Below are 16,344 nucleotides of genomic sequence, written 5' to 3'. Positions count from 1 at the left end.
CTGTGTAGGTGACTAGTTTTCATTCTAGGTACACTTGTTTCTACCTTACTGAGAAGCTTCTAGAAAGAGCTGAGAAGCCTTGGAAAAATCCAAAAGTCACTGCTTTCTAGTTTTAGAGCACATGGTAAAATGCTACTATTCTAGTTCCATTTTTGGCTCAAAATAACTTTAAAGCTAATTTGTATTCTTTGAGAAAACATTAAACAACAGTGGTTAACATGGATGCAATAAGGGCTGACTGTATGCCAGAGAACATATTTAGGATTTGAAAATGCTGACAAAACTGCCTAGGAACAGAGTGTACATGTAAAACATCTAGTTGAGGGGGCTTAGTAGAAGGTGCACACTCAAGTAATGGTAGCTGTTACAGTATGAGGAACCCAGCAGTCCAATACCAGATTGTGGCTCACTACAAGAATTTGGGATGGGGCTGGCTATTTAATCAAGACCATGAAGAAAGTTTAAGACCTTTCTGAGTCTTTAAGAATAAGCAGGGGGCCAGCACTGTGGTGTAGCAGTTAAAGCTGCGGCCTGCAGTGCTGGCATCCCATATGGGTGCTGGTTTGAGTCCCAGCTGCTCCACTTCTGATCAAGCTCCCTGTTAATGTGCCTGCGAAAGCAGTGGAAGATGGTCTAGGTCATTGGAACTCTGTACCCATGTGGGAGACCTGGAAGAAGCTCCTGGCTCCTGGCTTAGGATTGGCCTAGCCCCAGCCGTTGCAGCCATTTGTGGAGTGAACCAGCAGGGGAAAGAATTCTCTCTCTCTCTCTGCCTCTGTCTCTCAAATAAATAAAAAAACTTAAAAAAAAAAAGCAGGTGTTTGGTATAGCAGTCAATATGGCACGTAGGATGCTTGCATTCCATATCAGAGTTTGAGTCCCAGCTCTGCTTCTGATCCAGCTTCTTGCTAACGTTCACCCTGGGAGATAGCAGGTGTTGGCTCAAGTAGTGGGTCACTGCCACCCATGCTGGAGACCTGGGTTGAGTTTCGACCTCTCCAGCATTTGGGCGAATGAATCAGAGGATGGGAGCTCTTTCTCTTTTTCTGTTTGCCTCACAAATGAAATAAAGTGACACACTTTTAAAAACAAAAAAAATTTAAAAAAGCAGCAGCAGGCCGGCGCCGTGGCTCACTAGGCTAATCCTCCGCCTTGCGGCGCCGGCACACCAGGTTCTAGTCCCGGTTGGGGCACCGATCCTGTCCCGGTTGCCCCTCTTCCAGGCCAGCTCTCTGCTGTGGCCAGGGAGTGCAGCGGAGGATGGCCCAAGTGCTTGGGCCCTGCACCCCATGCGAGATCGGGATAAGCACCTGGCTCCTGCCATCGGATCAGCGCGGTGCGCTGGCCGCAGCGTGCCTACCGCGGCAGCCATTGGAGGGTGAACCAACGGCAAAAGGAAGACCTTTCTCTCTGTCTCTCTCTCACTGTCCACTCTGCCTGTCAAAAAAAAAAAAAAAAAAAAAAAAAAAAGCAGCAGCAGCAGAGGCCCACGCTGTGGCGCAGTAGGTTAATCCTCCGCCAGCTGCAGTGCTGGCATCCCATATGGACACCGGTTCTAATCCTGGCTGCTCCTCTTCCGATCCCATTCTCTGCTATGGCCTGGGAAAGCAGTGAAGGATGGCCCAAGTCCTTGGGCCCCTGCACCCACGTGGGAGACCTGGAAGAAGTTTCTGGCTCCTGGCTTTGGATTGGCACAGCTCTGGCCGTTGCGGCCATTTGGGAAGTGAGCCAGTGGACAGAAGACCTTTCTCTCTGTCTCTCCCTCTCACTGTCTGTAACTCCACCTCTCAAATAAATAATAAATAAACAAATCTTTTTTTAAAAAAAAAAACAGGAGCAGAACAGCAATGCTCTCCCTCTCCATCAGCAAAGATAAATGACCAACTGCCTTAAGCATCCTTGGTGGCCCCTCGGGCTTCACGCTGGCCTTCCTCTGGCTGCATGTAACACATACTATGTTAGACACAGGTCCTCAGGACACAATACCTTGTTTCTACCTTATGACCCCATGCAGGGAAAGGATGACACTTTGCAGCTCTGTGGGAAGAGTTATGTGTAGGCAAACCCTTGCTAGATGACTGAAGAACAGGGGAATGAAGGCAAATACCTGGAGAAGGTATGAAAGCTCCACAGAGCAGCAGCTCGGGTTTCCATGTCGGATCTGATCTCTTGTAATTTAGCTGAAAATGCAAAGAGTATCAAACAGAAGCTAGATAATGTCAAAAAAGGATGCTTACTTGTTTATTTCCTCTTTTGTGTCCTTTGATTCCTCTACCAGTCTGTTCTTTTCCATGCCTTTAACAAGTGGGAGAAAAAGTGATCATGAGAAACATGTAAAAATGACATCCCCATTTTTACTTCGTCAACTATTCGCCTCCTCTAAGAAGTTTGACCTCCTTAAGTTAGATATTCCTCTTCTGTGTTATCACTACAAACCCCTATCTCTGTCATTTTTATATTACACTGAATTACTCAGCATCCCAGGCAGGGCACTGATTGTATGTTTGCTAAACTAAATGTAAAACTAGCTTTCCAACTGAGAGTTAGTGAACACCTCTTACCTTAATAAAAGGGTTCAACAGCTGAGCATCCCCCAAGGACTCCTTGATTGACACTAGCTCAGAGCACTCCACTTGAATACATACCCCCTTCCTGGACCTCCGACAGACACCACTTGCATGCCAAAGGATCCTCGGCCCCTGGAGGATCTGCTGCCAGCCCACTGGCCCACCACCATCCCGGCAATCTCTAGTTTTCCTCCTTGGGTTGGAATGGGATGGAGACCTGGCAAGCAAGGAAGAATGGCAGTAATGAATGCTAAGTGTAATGTAGGACAAGAGGGGGAACAAAGGACCCTATAGCCCACTTACTCTTTATATTTCCATGTCTCTCTGATAAGCAGTGAGGGGTGATGATGCAAGCAAATGTCGTGGGGAGGGGACTGAAGATAAGTGCACATTCACTTTTAGCAAGTGGGGTGTGAGTGATTCATTTCTCAATTGCAGGGCCTGGCATATAATGGGAATTCAATATTCGTTCACAGAACAAATTGTCTTAAAATCTTGTTATTGGCAATTTATAGGCCAAAAGCAATTTGGTACAAATACACATCACTATACACTGTAGAAAGAGCCAAACAGCAAATTAAACTGAAAATAATGAAACTAAATAGTGCTTTATGATTAAAAAAAATGAGAATACCAACAATTGAAATCCAGAATGAATTTGAGACAAGATAGCACAATCCTTAAAACAGAGGAAACTCCAACTCAAAAGAACAGTTGAGTTTTGTAATTTGGCACAGAAGTAAGCTCGCACAGAATATGGAGATCTCGTAGGCCTTTAATTTGAGTTTACGGGAAGAAATCAAATGTTAATGACCCTTAAGCCATTTTAGCAAGTTCTTCGTAAAGAGCCTTTCATTTATGTAAAACTCAGGGTCCAGGAAACTAGGAAGTATTTCTAAGAGGGACGAGAGAGACTTGTATTTGGAGATCCTATTGCAGCTTTTCAGGAGGCAGGCAAGAAGCTCCCCATGAACCACCAGTAACTGGAGACTAAGCATCCCTGGTAGCTGGGACGAGTGTGAGGACTCCCTGAGAATCTGACCTCAGGCTGTTTTCTGAGATGCAAACACTAAAGACAATACACAAGGACTGAGGCATCTGCAAAATTATTCCAAAGAGATGGAATGGCTGGCTCCCGGGTTTATAAGACTTCATCATTATCTGGCTGATGAGGGCATTACCAGAGCTGACTTTCACATTGCTCACCTAAGCCCAGCCTGGAGCTAAACAGCCATATTGAATTTTTGTGACCCTAAAAGATTACCTTCAAATTTCAGCTTTACTATCGTTGAAGCAAGGAACAACAGACAAGAAACACCTTCATTCACAGCAATAATACAGAAACCTGCTATTTCATGTTAAAATTCCCCACCAAAATACACTGTTTCATCAGGGGCAGGTCGGTTAGATTTTCAGGTTCAGTATCTGAGTTACCTAAGCATTACTGTCTAGTCACCTGTAAGGGGCAGCTCAGGTGTCACCACAATTTATACATGTATGTAGGTATACGCATGTACAGGGGTACTTCAGCAAGTTTGTGCAAAAACAGAATCAAAAGGGAAGCTTATTGTGGTGCAAAATCTTTTGGAAATCCACACATAGATTTTTTTTCAAAACATGCATTTTCCATGAAATTTTTGAAGACCCCTTATACATATACATGTACATGTCTTTATGTGCATGCATGAATTTCCCCCACTGCACTGCAACCCTTTGAGGGGCATGCATGGTGAATTCTCTCCATGCTTCTGGAGCTTAAGAAAGAGAAACAGGTCAGATCTACTCCCAGAGTAGACATGGGACCAGGGAGCTATCAATGCTGGGCCATCTACTCCCATTGCTCCGTGCAAGCTCCTGTGCGCATCTGCCTATAGAGAATGAATAAATTAACAGTAGCCAAGAAGATACGAGTCATATTAGTGATAGATCTTAATAAAGTCATTCCTGGCTTCCATATCAGTCACTGCATGAATTTTGTTGGTGAGAAGCAAATTCCTGGGAACCAAAAAAATCTCTATGGACAGTGGACTGGGGATCCAATGGACTTCTTTTTTCTGCAGGCTACCACCCTCCATCTCAGTAAGCTATTGTCAGCCTACCACAACATGGCACGGAAAGTAAAATGAGATGAGACACACGTGAATCTATTGATTCCGTAACTGGTAATAATGACTCTGTGGGTTCTTATCAAATAAAATGGAGGATGGCAAATATCTCGTTCTTAGGTACTGACCTGCAAACCCCCGGCTCCTTCCTTGAGGGTGAGGTGGCATTGAGCCCATGGCTCGGGAATAAAGTGAAACAGGGTAGAGAGGGGGCACCATGGGAGGCACAAAAGTAGGTGATGGAAGTAGAGCAGAAGGTGGCGGATGATTCATGTTGATTCCTTCAAGGATACTCTGTCTCATCTTTTCCACTTTGGTTGCCAGGTCAGCCTTCAAATGAGGAACAGAATAATCATAGCGACTACCACTTTTTTGAACCTCTCCCATGTCTCAAGGCACAGTACGGAGCATTCTAGGTACAGTCTCACAATTGCATTCCCATTAAGGGAGTTTGAAGCCTGGAGGTAAATGGATCAGGCTGCACACTCAGGAAGTCTGTTTGGCACTAAAGCCCCCAGTCGTCGCATGAGACCGCGCAACGGTCATATCAGTTGTGACCGTGGCCTTGTGAGGCACATTGACTAGGCCAAGGAAGGCAAACGTAACAACATACATTTCCTGAGGATCTATAGTACACAGTCAGCAACAGATGAAGAAATTTTTTTATGAGAGAGGTAAAAGAATTGGGAGAGGGAGAGAGAGGGAGAGAGGGAGAGAGGGAGAGAGGGAGAGAGGGAGAGAGAGGGAGAGAGGGAGAGAGGGAGAGAGGGAGAGAGGGAGAGAGGGAGAGAGGGAGAGAGGGAGAGAGGGAGAGAGAAACCTGATATACACAAAGCCTTTTAACCGCTTTCCCCATCCCCAGGATTGAAGACCCTGAGTTCTTGTCCAGGGTAAGTCCATACCTCTAGTCCAGAGGTCAGCAAACTTCTTCTGAAAAGGGTGAAATAGTAAATATTTTAGGCTTAATGGGCCATATTGTCTGCCATTATAGCATGAAAGCAGTGTAAGTGAATGAATATACCTGTGTTCCAATAAAGTTTTTTTTTTTTAACAAAATTGGGATGAGTGGTATTTAAAAAATAAAAACACAGGGGACAGGCTGGGTAGTTTGCCGACCCCTGCCCTAGTCCCTCAGCCCATCCCCCCCAGATAAAGGAATAAGGAAGGTTCCCTTTTCCTTGCCTTCCTTCACCTTGCCCAAGGTTTCATTGCAAAAGAACCTGCTTCTACCCTGTCATCCACTTGACTATCCTCTTCCATTTCTAAACGCAGTTCAGTAAAACAAGCATCATTGCAAAAGTGACTTAACAGTTTTTGAAAATAAGGGAAATGAAATCCCAAGAGTTGGAGGAAAGGCATAAAATATAACTGAGTATTGCATGGGGAACAAGTATAGCCCCAAAAGAGAGGGGGATAGGAAGACTTTCATCTCCTCACAACTTTTTCCAACACGCATTGTTATAACATGTATAATTCAGACTTCAGGCTGTTGGGACCACACTGGCTAGCTTAGGGTAGGGTCAGACACATTCTCCCACTTCTGCTCTCTCTTTCCCTGAGGTCTCTGCTCCCTTCCCCTCCCGGCCCATTTATCCCCACAGCAGATCCCAGATGGGCCTTAGCTGCTGCCCGACAGGCTGGTACCTGGCCATCACAGAGCTCGACCAGGGATACGCGCTCTCGGCCTGCTTTAATGAGCTTGCTCTGGAACAACTTGCCATCGAAGTATATCCAGGGGCAGCAGTGCTCCCAAGGGACTGGTTGGCCACAGGCATCATTAGCAAACAGAGCTGTGTCGACTCCACTCATGAACAGAGCAGCAAGTTGAATCCCTCGGGCATCCAGTTTCTCAATCTGAAACAACCACAGAGGAAAAATTACTAGTAACAAGCTGCAAGTTGAGCATCTGAAATTCCAGATTCTGAAATGCTTCAAAATCTGGAACTTTTTGGGCACTCACGTGACACCAGAGTGGAAGATTGTAAACAAAATGCAGGCACATTAAAACCACTACATATAATCATTGTCAGGCTAGGTATACAAAGTATATATGAAACATAAATGAATTCTGTGTTTAGACTTAGGTTCCATCCCCAGGATATCAAATTATAAAGTATATGGAAATATTCTAAAATCCCCCCAAAAAATTGAAATCCAAAACCTTTCTGGCCCCAAGCTTTTACAGAAAAGGGATACTCAATCTGTACAATTATTGACTGCATTTACTCTTCTTCCTCCACGCTGATTCTCCCAGTTAACTCTGAGTATGTTGCCCTTTAATAGACATGGGAGTGCACACACAGCTTCTGTCCATGCTTTTTTCTGAGATGACTTGAAAGACACTGCCTATGCCGTCAGTTAAACTGCCCCTTTCGGGGAACTCCATCTTAACAGATTCATTCTGCTTCAAGTTCTCCGTCTCTGCAAAACTGGTAGCGCTGAGCTCATCAGCACTCTCAGACCACAAACTGGCAGCAAAACACAGATGTTTTTCTGCATGTTAATTATATTAGGCACATAAGTGCTATATTCATTTGTGTAAAATAAGGACGCACCTAAAGATAGGAATGGAAACTGAAACTTCATTAATAAAAATCATACTGAGATGTAAAAGAAAGAGAAGAATTGAAGATACCTTTTTCCCGCCTGTCAAATTAGGAAAAATTAAAAAACCAAAGATTGAAATAACACTCAATATTGATGAGTATGCAGTAAAGTAAATGGGCACTCATAAAGCTGACAAGGGGCTGGCGCTGTGGTGTAGGAGGGTAAAGCTGCCACCTGCAGTCCCGGCATCCCATATGGGCAGTGGTTTGAGTCCCAGATGCTCCACTTCCGATCCAGTTCTCTGCTATGGCATGGGAAGGCAGTAGAAGATGGCCCAAGCCCTTGGGCCCCTGCACCTGCATGGGAGACCTGGAAGAAGCTCCTGGCTCCTGGCTTCAGAATGGCGTAGCTCTGGCCATTGCAGCCAACTGGGGAGTGAACCAGTGGATGGAAGACCTCTCTGTCTGTCTGTCTCTCTCTCTCTGCCTCTCCTTCTCTCTCTGTGTAACTCTGACTTTCAAATAAATAAGTAAATTTTTTTTTTTAAAAAAAATCTATTCTAGAGCAGATGCTTGGTCTAGCGGTTAAGATGCCACTTGGGAGCCCTGCGTCCCCTGAGTGCCTGGCTTCGATGCCCAGCTCTGCTCTCTGGAGATTCCTGCTAATGCACAATCTCAGTGACAGCAGTAATGGCCACCTGAGTGGGAGACTTGGATTGACTTCTTGGTTCTAATCTTTGGCCTCAGCCCAGACCTGGCTGTTTTAGGCATTTGGGGAGTAAACCAGCAGATGGGAACTCTCTCTCTCTCTGCCTCTCAAATAAATAAAATAAATAAAAATATTTTTAAGTAGTAGAAAAATATTTATTCTAAAGAAACATAAATGTAAATAAAGCTCTATGCATAAAGATGCTAATTATAATATTACATGGGAAAAGAGGAAACAACCTAAATGGCCAATCTTACAATAACTAAATGATATACCCATATGATAGGATTTTACTAAATTTTTTGAGACATAGAAAATACAGGTGATGTTAAGTGGAAAAAAACCTGTTATACAGTCTTCCTTCAGTACCGATAGAAGATTTGGTTCCAAGACCCCCTCCTTAGATATTAAAATTCACTGATGCGCAAGTCCCTTATAAAGCATGATATAGTATTTGCATATAGCTTATGCACATCCTCCCATACCCTTTATTTATTTATTTAGTTTATTTATTTGACAGGTAGAGTTATAGAAAGTGAGAGAGAGAGAGACAGAGAGAAAGGTCTTCCTTCCGTTGGTTCACCCTCCAGTGGCCGCTACAGCCGGCGCCGCGCCAATCTGGAGCCAGGAGCCAGGTGCTTCCTCCTGGTCTCCCATGCGGGTGCAGAGCCCAAGCTCTAGGGCCATCCTCCACTGCCCTCCCGGGCCACAGCAGAGAGCTGGACTGGAAGAGGAGCAACCGGGACTAGAATCGGGTGCCCATATGGGATGCCAGCACCACAGGCGGAGGATTAACCAAGTGAGCCACGGCGCTGGCCCTCTCCCATACCCTTTAGATCATCTCCAAATTACTGTATTATTTCTAACACAACGTAAATGCTATGTTAGTAGTCATTTTATTGTATTGTTTAGGGAATAATGATAAAAGAAGTCTGTATATGTTCAGTACAGACACCATTGTTAAAAACAATGTATTTGAAAGGCAGAGTGAGTAAGACAGTGAGAGAGAGAGGCATACACACACATACACACACACACAATCTTCCTTTGCTGGTCCATCTCCTAAATGCCTGCAACAGCCATGGCTGGACCAGGAGCCTGAAACTCCATCTAGGTCTCTCATGTGGGTGGCAAGAACTCAAGTACTTGCCGGCGCCATGGCTTAACAGGCTAATCCTCCGCCTTGCGGCACTGGCACACCGGGCTCTAGTCCCGGTTGGGGTGCCGGATTCTATCCTGGTTGCCCCTCTTCCAGGCCAGCTCTCTGCTATGGCCCGGGAAGGCAGTGGAGGATGGTCCAAGTGCTTGGGCCCTACACCCGCATGGGAGACCAGGAGAAGCACCTGGCTCCTGGCTTCGGATCAGCGAGATGCGCCGGCCGCAGCAGCCATTGGAGGGTGAACCTACGGCAAAAAGGAAGACCTTTCTCTCTGTCTCTCTCTCTCACTATCCACTCTGCCTGTCAAAAAAAAAAAAAAAAGAACTCAAGTACTTGATCCATCATCTGCTGCCTCCCAGGATGTGCAATAGCAGGAAGCTGGATCAGAAGCAGAGCTGGGACTCAAATCAGGCACTTTGATAATAGGATGTAGGCATTCCAAGTGATAGCTTAACCTGCTGTGCCACAACACCCATCCCAAGATGCAGTTTTTTTCCCTGAGTAATTCTGATCCAGGGTTGGATGAATTTGTGGATGTGGAACTCACAGGTACAGAGGGCCGGGTGTACACAATTATACAAACAATATTTCAACTGTGTAAGAAATACATGACAAGAGTCTGGAAGAAAACACTGATGTTTCCTCCACGGTGGTTATCTGAAATTGGTCCTGCAGCAGGTACTGATGCTTCAATAAGAAAGTATTTTAGGGCCGGCGCCGTGGCTCAATAGGCTAATCCTCCGCCTTGCGGCGCCGGCACACCGGGTTCTAGTCCCGGTCGGGGCACCGATCCTGTCCCGGTTGCCCCTCTTCCAGGCCAGCTCTCTGCTGTGGCCAGGGAGTGCAGTGGAGGATGGCCCAAGTTCTTGGGCCCTGCACCCCATGGGAGACCAGGATAAGCACCTGGCTCCTGCCTTTGGAACAGCGCGGTGCGCCGGCCGCAGCCCGCTACCGCGGCGGCCATTAGAGGGTGAACCAACGGCAAAGGAAGACCTTTCTCTCTGTCTCTCTCTCTCTCTCACTGTCCACTCTGCCTGTCAAAAAAAAAAATTAAGAAAAAAAGAAAGTATTTTAGGGCCCCTCCTTGGTGTGGTCTGGAATCAATAGCTGCTCTAGGACCAAGCAATAGTACATTTACTGCAGAGAGGAACCACTCACTATTTGTCTAGTACTATTTTATCTTTCCCTTAGTTGACTTCACATAAATTAAGATTTTGCAAGTCTTATTAGGGCCTCAAAGCAACTTGGCTACTAGCTAAAGTCAGGGGAGGAGTGTCCTGCATTAATAGCTAATATTTATTGAGTACTAAGTACTTAAAATATGCAAGGAATGGATTATTTTTCTTACTACTCTCAATCCTACAAGTAAGGACAATGAAGCTAAAGCAGTTAAGTAACCTGCCCAAGGTCACATAGCTAGGAGGTCATGAAGCCAGGATTCAAATCCAAGGTAGTCTGGGTTCAGAGCCCACCATTCTGCAAGGGTACTTCAAAGTATTTGTAGAAAAAAATGAAAAGTTTATTTTGGTACAAAAATTTAAAATCTATGCATATTTGTTTACCACTGTGTTCTACTGCCTTCTACCACATGACAGATTTATTTTCTTCCTTATGCTTTCTTATATTTTCTCTTAATACCCAGCATGGATTATTAAAGGAGGCACTGTGATCATTTACTTAGAGACAAGCAGGAGACATTAGGACAAGGACCCTTGTAAGAACAGAAACCTTCCTGGAGTCTATGGGCCATGATTTATTTGTCTTGCATGATATCCATCTTTTCTGTCCATTTCCACCCATCATTATGGGACAATCTATCAGGTGCCTCTTGGTTTCATTAACAGACATAAATATTTAGCTAAAGTAAATCATACATGTAGCTGTAGAACTTACTCTTCTCCTCAGCTCCAGAAAAAAAAAAAACTCCTAAAGTAGACCCATGAGCTCACAAAATAAAGAATATAAATGAGGGTTGATCAACTTACCTTGAGTTCTTGGAGTTGATCTGGTTCGTAAAGCTGGGTTGACACTGCCTGGGCAAGGAAGGTGTCGAGCTCATGGCGATGCAGGATTCGGCCACCAGGCCACTGAATCATGTACCTAGAAAAGAAAAGCATCATCATTAGGCCACAAAAGCTCACTTATTCATGTCACAAATACTGAGCTAAGAACCTGAAGCAGGTCAGATTTTAGGCTAGGTTTTGACAATTTCAACTGAGTGAAGTAAAATTATTACCTGTGGTTACATTGCAGTCATGGTGGTAAATGAGATAGGCAGATACATCAGTGCCTGGACCTCATGCTAAATACCAAGATGGGGTAAGGCAGAGGAGTCTATGAGAGCACATAAGAGGGCCATGACTTTTAAGTGTAAGGGGAGGCATACTGACCAAAGTCAGTAGGAGCTGAGTTTGAAAAGGTCTATAGGATTTAGTGAGAAAAAAAAGGTGAGGAAGGAATGTTCTAGGTTAAGGGAGAGTATGTGTGAAGGCATGGAACTTTGGCTCAGCACAGTGTACCAGGTCCCATATTACTGGAAGCATGTTTGGTGTGACAAGAGGTGAGATTAGAAAGTAGGCTAGTTCAGCTGGCGCCGTGGCTCAATAGGCTAACCCTCCACTTGTGGCACCGGCACACCAGGTTCTAGTCCCGGTCAGGGCGCCGGATTCTATCCCGGTTGCCCCTCTTCCAGGCCAGCTCTCTGCTGTGGCCCGGGAGTGCAGTGGAGGATGGCCCAAGTGCCTGGGCCCTGCACCCGCATGGGAGACCAGGAGAAGCACCTAGCTCCTGCCTTCGGATCAGCGCGATGCGCCAGCCCCAGCACACCGGCCGCGGCGGCCATTGGAGGGTGAACCAACAGAAAAGGAAGACCTTTCTCCCTGTCTCTCTCTCTCTCTCTCACTGTCCACTCGGCCTGTCAAAAAATTAAAAAAAAAGAGAGAGAGAAAAAAAAAGAAAGTAGGCTAGTTAATGAAGGATGTCAAAACAGGATTATGGAATTTCCACCTGAATCCTGAAATTGTAGGTAAATATTTAAAGATTCTCAGAAGAGTGATATAGACTGGTTTGATACTTCCTGGCTCAGAGGAGAAGAGACAGGAGGCATGGATACCAGTTGGGAGGCAACAGCAGCAAATTGAGGTCAAAGAGGGACTGAACAAATGTACTGGCTAAGGGGATGAGCAGGACCAGGGACAAGGATAAGACCTATAAAGGAGATAAATTCATAAGACTTGGTGACAGGCTTTATGAGAAGGGAGTGATGAGAAGGGAAGAGTCAAAGTCTCTTGGAATTGAGGCTTGGGCACGTGGTTGGGTGGGATGGGGCCATTCTCTAAGACAGAAAATCCACTAAGTAAATAAATAGGTATTCACTGGTGAGTACTTGCATGTTCAGAAACTAAATATGCCACACTGTTCTAGAAACTAAGAATACAGAAATCAGAAGAAAGGAAAAGACAGGGAGAAGAAGGGAGGGCAGGAGAGAAGGGAGGAGGGGACAAAAGAGAGGGAGGAAGTAAGAGAGGGAGAGGGGATGAGAAATACAAAGTCTGTATCCTTAGCTAACTGATGGCCCACAACATAATGATCATATATAATTATTGGAGCTATGAATGATTTCAGACACTGGCATTTGAAGCAAGGGATTGTGTCTTCTGAGTGGCACATGAGGTGGGTTCCTGGAGACTCCAGTCCAGTTACTACTACAAATAGGAAGTGTGGTACCCTAGAGAGGGCTTGGATTCTGCCGCCAGACAGCCTGGCTTAGAATCAGTAACTTGCCATTCACTAGCTGTGTGACCTAGAAACTTCTCTGAGCTCCCATTTTCTCCCTTGGAATGATCGCAACAGCATGGGTAGTCTTATAACCATAACTTTCAAGACCAATTATTATTTCTCTGAGTTCTAGGATGAGTCTGGAAATGCCAACAAGCCCCACTGCTTCTTTATTTTTTTAAAGATTTTTATTTATTTATTTGAAAGGTCGAGTTACAGACAGAGAGGTTTAAATGCTTGACTGATGTCGTACAAAGCCAACATATTCTTTTCAAGTCCCGGTGTGAGTTCCCGTGAGGTATGGAAACTTGTATGAAATTGTTTGTTCTTGTTTGAAATTCCATACTTATCATGAACTATCTTAGCATAGTACATGACATTTCAGTAGTTATCAGTAAATGTTTATTGTCTGAGTGACTGAATGCAGCAGTCAGGCCATGTCAAAACAAACAGAAGAAAAACAAAACAAACCTCAACAATAACAACTCCTCCAAAGCACAATCATATCAGTCATGTCCTTCCTACTGTGGAAGAAAGACTGGCCTACAGGAGCTCCTTAAAGGAGTCAAGTTTACAGAAAGACTAAAACAACACAAGGGGTATGTTTATACAGATTGTTCTGGGTGCTCTAAGGAGAGAGTGGTCATGTGCCTGAAGGAATCAGAGAGTGCCATAGAGGAAGGAACATTTAAAAAAAAAGAATTATTTATGTTATTTGAAAGGCAGAGTTACAGAGAGGCAGAGAGAGAGAGAGAGAGAGAGAGAGAGAGAGAGAGAGAGAAGTCTTCCTTCCGTTGGTTCTCTCCCTAAATGGCCGCAATGGCTGGAGCTGAGCCAATCCAAAGCCAGGAGCCAGGAGCTTCCTCTGGGTTTCCCATGAGGGTGCAGGGGCCCAAGGACCTGGGCCATCTTCTACTGCTTTCCCAGGCCATAGCAGAGAGCTGCATTAGAAGTGGAGCAGCCAGGTCTCGAACCAGCACTGCAGATGGTGGCTTTATCCACTACACCACAGCGCCGGCCTCAGGCTGGGGCATTTAATTTACTAAGAATTGGAGCTTTTTGTTTGGTTTGGTATATACTTTCATGTTAACTTGCAACTTTACATATCCCTCAGGCTTAGAAAGTACAGAGTGGGTGCTCAACAAATGTTTGCTGAGCAAATCAGTCCATGCCCAGAGACTACCCAGGAATGTTAGCTTCATATTTGGCCTGATACTGCTATTCTGCTATTCAGCTAGTCATGAATGAATGAATCATGAGATACAGAGTATTCGGTACAATGACTCAGAGGACTGAAGGGCTCAGAAATGGGATAGCACTAAATAACAATTAAATCAATCAGTAATGATTGGTGCTTCGAAGTATATGATTTCATTAGGGATTTTCTCTGGGAAAATTACATCATTGCTTATTTCCCAAGGAATTTCCTTCATCTCAACAAGATAGCATCTTTATCATCACTATTAATAGTTATATTATTATAACATCATATATAAGTATATTCTATTCTATTTGGCAAACTATAAGTTACTCATGTGAATAACATTTCCTAAATGCCTCTGATATTTTAGATACATTGCCAGGAACTTCATATACACAGAATGTAGTGGAAAAGAATACAAACTTGGAGGCAAACTTAGTTCTAACCCAGGTGCCACTACTCCTTTTCTGTGATTCTGGGCAATTGCTTTAACCTCTAGGGGATTTAGTTTGTTCATCTCTAGAATGGCATAATACTACCTACATCTCCAAAGTTTATGATAAGCAAAAGAGAAAAAGTAATGGCTCAGCAGACATTCTTTTTTTTTTTTTTTTGACAGGCAGAGTGGACAGAGAGAGAGAGAGAGAGACAGAGAGAAAGGTCTTCCTTTGCCGTTGGTTCACCCTCCAATGGCCGCCGTGGCTGGCGCACTGTGGCCGGCGCACCCTGCTGATCCGAAGGCAGGAGCCAGGTGCTTCTCCTGGTCTCCCATGGGGTGCAGGGCCCAAGCACTTGGTCCATCCTCCACTGCACTCCCTGGCCACAGCAGAGAGCTGGCCTGGAAGAGGGGCAACCGGGACAGAATCCAGTGCCATGACCGGCACTAGAACCTGGTGTGCCGGTGCCGCAATGCGGAGGATTAGCCTATTGAGCCACAGCACCGGCCAAACAGCAGACATTCTTGATCACCATTTGTAACTCTTTCAACTATGCTAAAAGCCTTCCTTTACTATTTGGTAAAGATCTCCTTCAATCATATTTTAAACTCTCATATATACAAAGATTTGTTTCTATCCTACTCACTTTATGCTTATTTCTCACATCAGACCCATACTAACTTAAGTTTTAGATATGCTTTAATATTTAGTAGTTTCCCCTTTTATGTAACATCTTTTTAAAAAAAAAAGATTTATTTATAAACTTGAAAGAATTACAGAGAGACATGGAGAGACAGAGATTTTTCATCTGCTGGTTCATCCCCAAGATGGCCTCATTGGCAGGAGCTGGCCCAAGCTGAAGACGGAAGCCAAGAGCTTCATCTGGGTCTTGTACATGGGTGGCAGGGTCCCAAGCACTTGGGCTATCTCCCACTGCTTTCCCCAGACCACTAGAATGGAGCTGGATCAGAAGTGGAGCAGCAGGACGCCAACTGGCACCCATATGGAATGCCAACATCACAGGCAGTGGCTTTGCCACAATGCTGGCCCCTCAACTTCATTTTTTAAAAATATTTATTGAAAGTCAGAGGGAGGGAGGGAGAGAAAGAGAGAGAGAGTGAAAGAGAGAGAGAGAGAGAGAGAATGAGGGAGAGAGAGAGAGAGAGAGAGAGAGAATATCTTCCATCTGCTAGTTTACTCCCAAATGGCCAAAATAGTTAAGGGTGCAACAGGCTAAAGCTAGGAGCCAAGAACTCCATCCAGGTTTCCCGCATGGGTGGCAGGGTCCCAAGCACTATTGGGCATTGCATAAAATAGTCCCTAACAACATGGCGCCTGGCAGATGATCAGGGGGCGTGTCTGTGGCCACTATGGTTAAACTGCGCGTAGTTCCGGATACATGGACAGTGCGTGATCCCTATACCTTGCTTAAGGTGCCCCTGTGCATGGTCCACCAGTGCCTGCGTGACCTTTTCGCTAATTGGCTCCTCTACTGCGCATGTCCTTCATAAGCTTTATAAGCCTGTACGCTTCCTCAATAAAGTGGTTCCTGCTTCGACAGAACTCACAGGTGCTTGTTGTGGTGTGCTTGACCCATTGACCTTACCTCGCGCGTTTGCCTTGTCAGGGAATGATTGTACTGCCCCCTGCTGGTCAGGGGCCAGTCTCAGGCTTAAGACCCCAAACAAAGCACTTGGGCCATCATTTACTGGATTAGCACAGACCTGGATCAGAAGTGGAGCAGCTCTCCAATACGGGTTGCAGGCATTAAAAGTGGCAGCTTAACCAGCTATGCCACAATGTCTGTCCTCAATTTTTTTCAATTTTAAATAATATTTACAAT

The 16,344-nt window shown here is 45.0% G+C and overlaps 1 protein-coding gene across 2 annotated transcripts in view; it reads right to left on the bottom strand.

The window, feature by feature from the left end:
• The window catches only part of FAM120C (family with sequence similarity 120 member C), a 113,386-nt gene that overhangs the window by 8,310 nt on the left and 88,732 nt on the right, over positions 1–16,344 (bottom strand). For both annotated transcript variants that reach the window (XM_062184469.1, XM_062184470.1), the window contains exons 11-15: positions 11,072–11,186; positions 6,317–6,526; positions 4,801–5,002; positions 2,646–2,784; positions 2,238–2,295 (exon numbers count right to left, since the gene is read on the bottom strand). In XM_062184469.1, coding sequence (XP_062040453.1) covers positions 2,238–2,295; positions 2,646–2,784; positions 4,801–5,002; positions 6,317–6,526; positions 11,072–11,186 — 724 coding nt within the window. The remainder of the gene's footprint in view (positions 1–2,237; positions 2,296–2,645; positions 2,785–4,800; positions 5,003–6,316; positions 6,527–11,071; positions 11,187–16,344) is intronic.

This window comes from Lepus europaeus, chromosome X (assembly GCF_033115175.1).
Source record: "Lepus europaeus isolate LE1 chromosome X, mLepTim1.pri, whole genome shotgun sequence".
Classification (NCBI taxonomy): Eukaryota; Metazoa; Chordata; class Mammalia; order Lagomorpha; family Leporidae; genus Lepus; species Lepus europaeus.
This window is presented reverse-complemented; position numbering and strand designations above follow the sequence as displayed.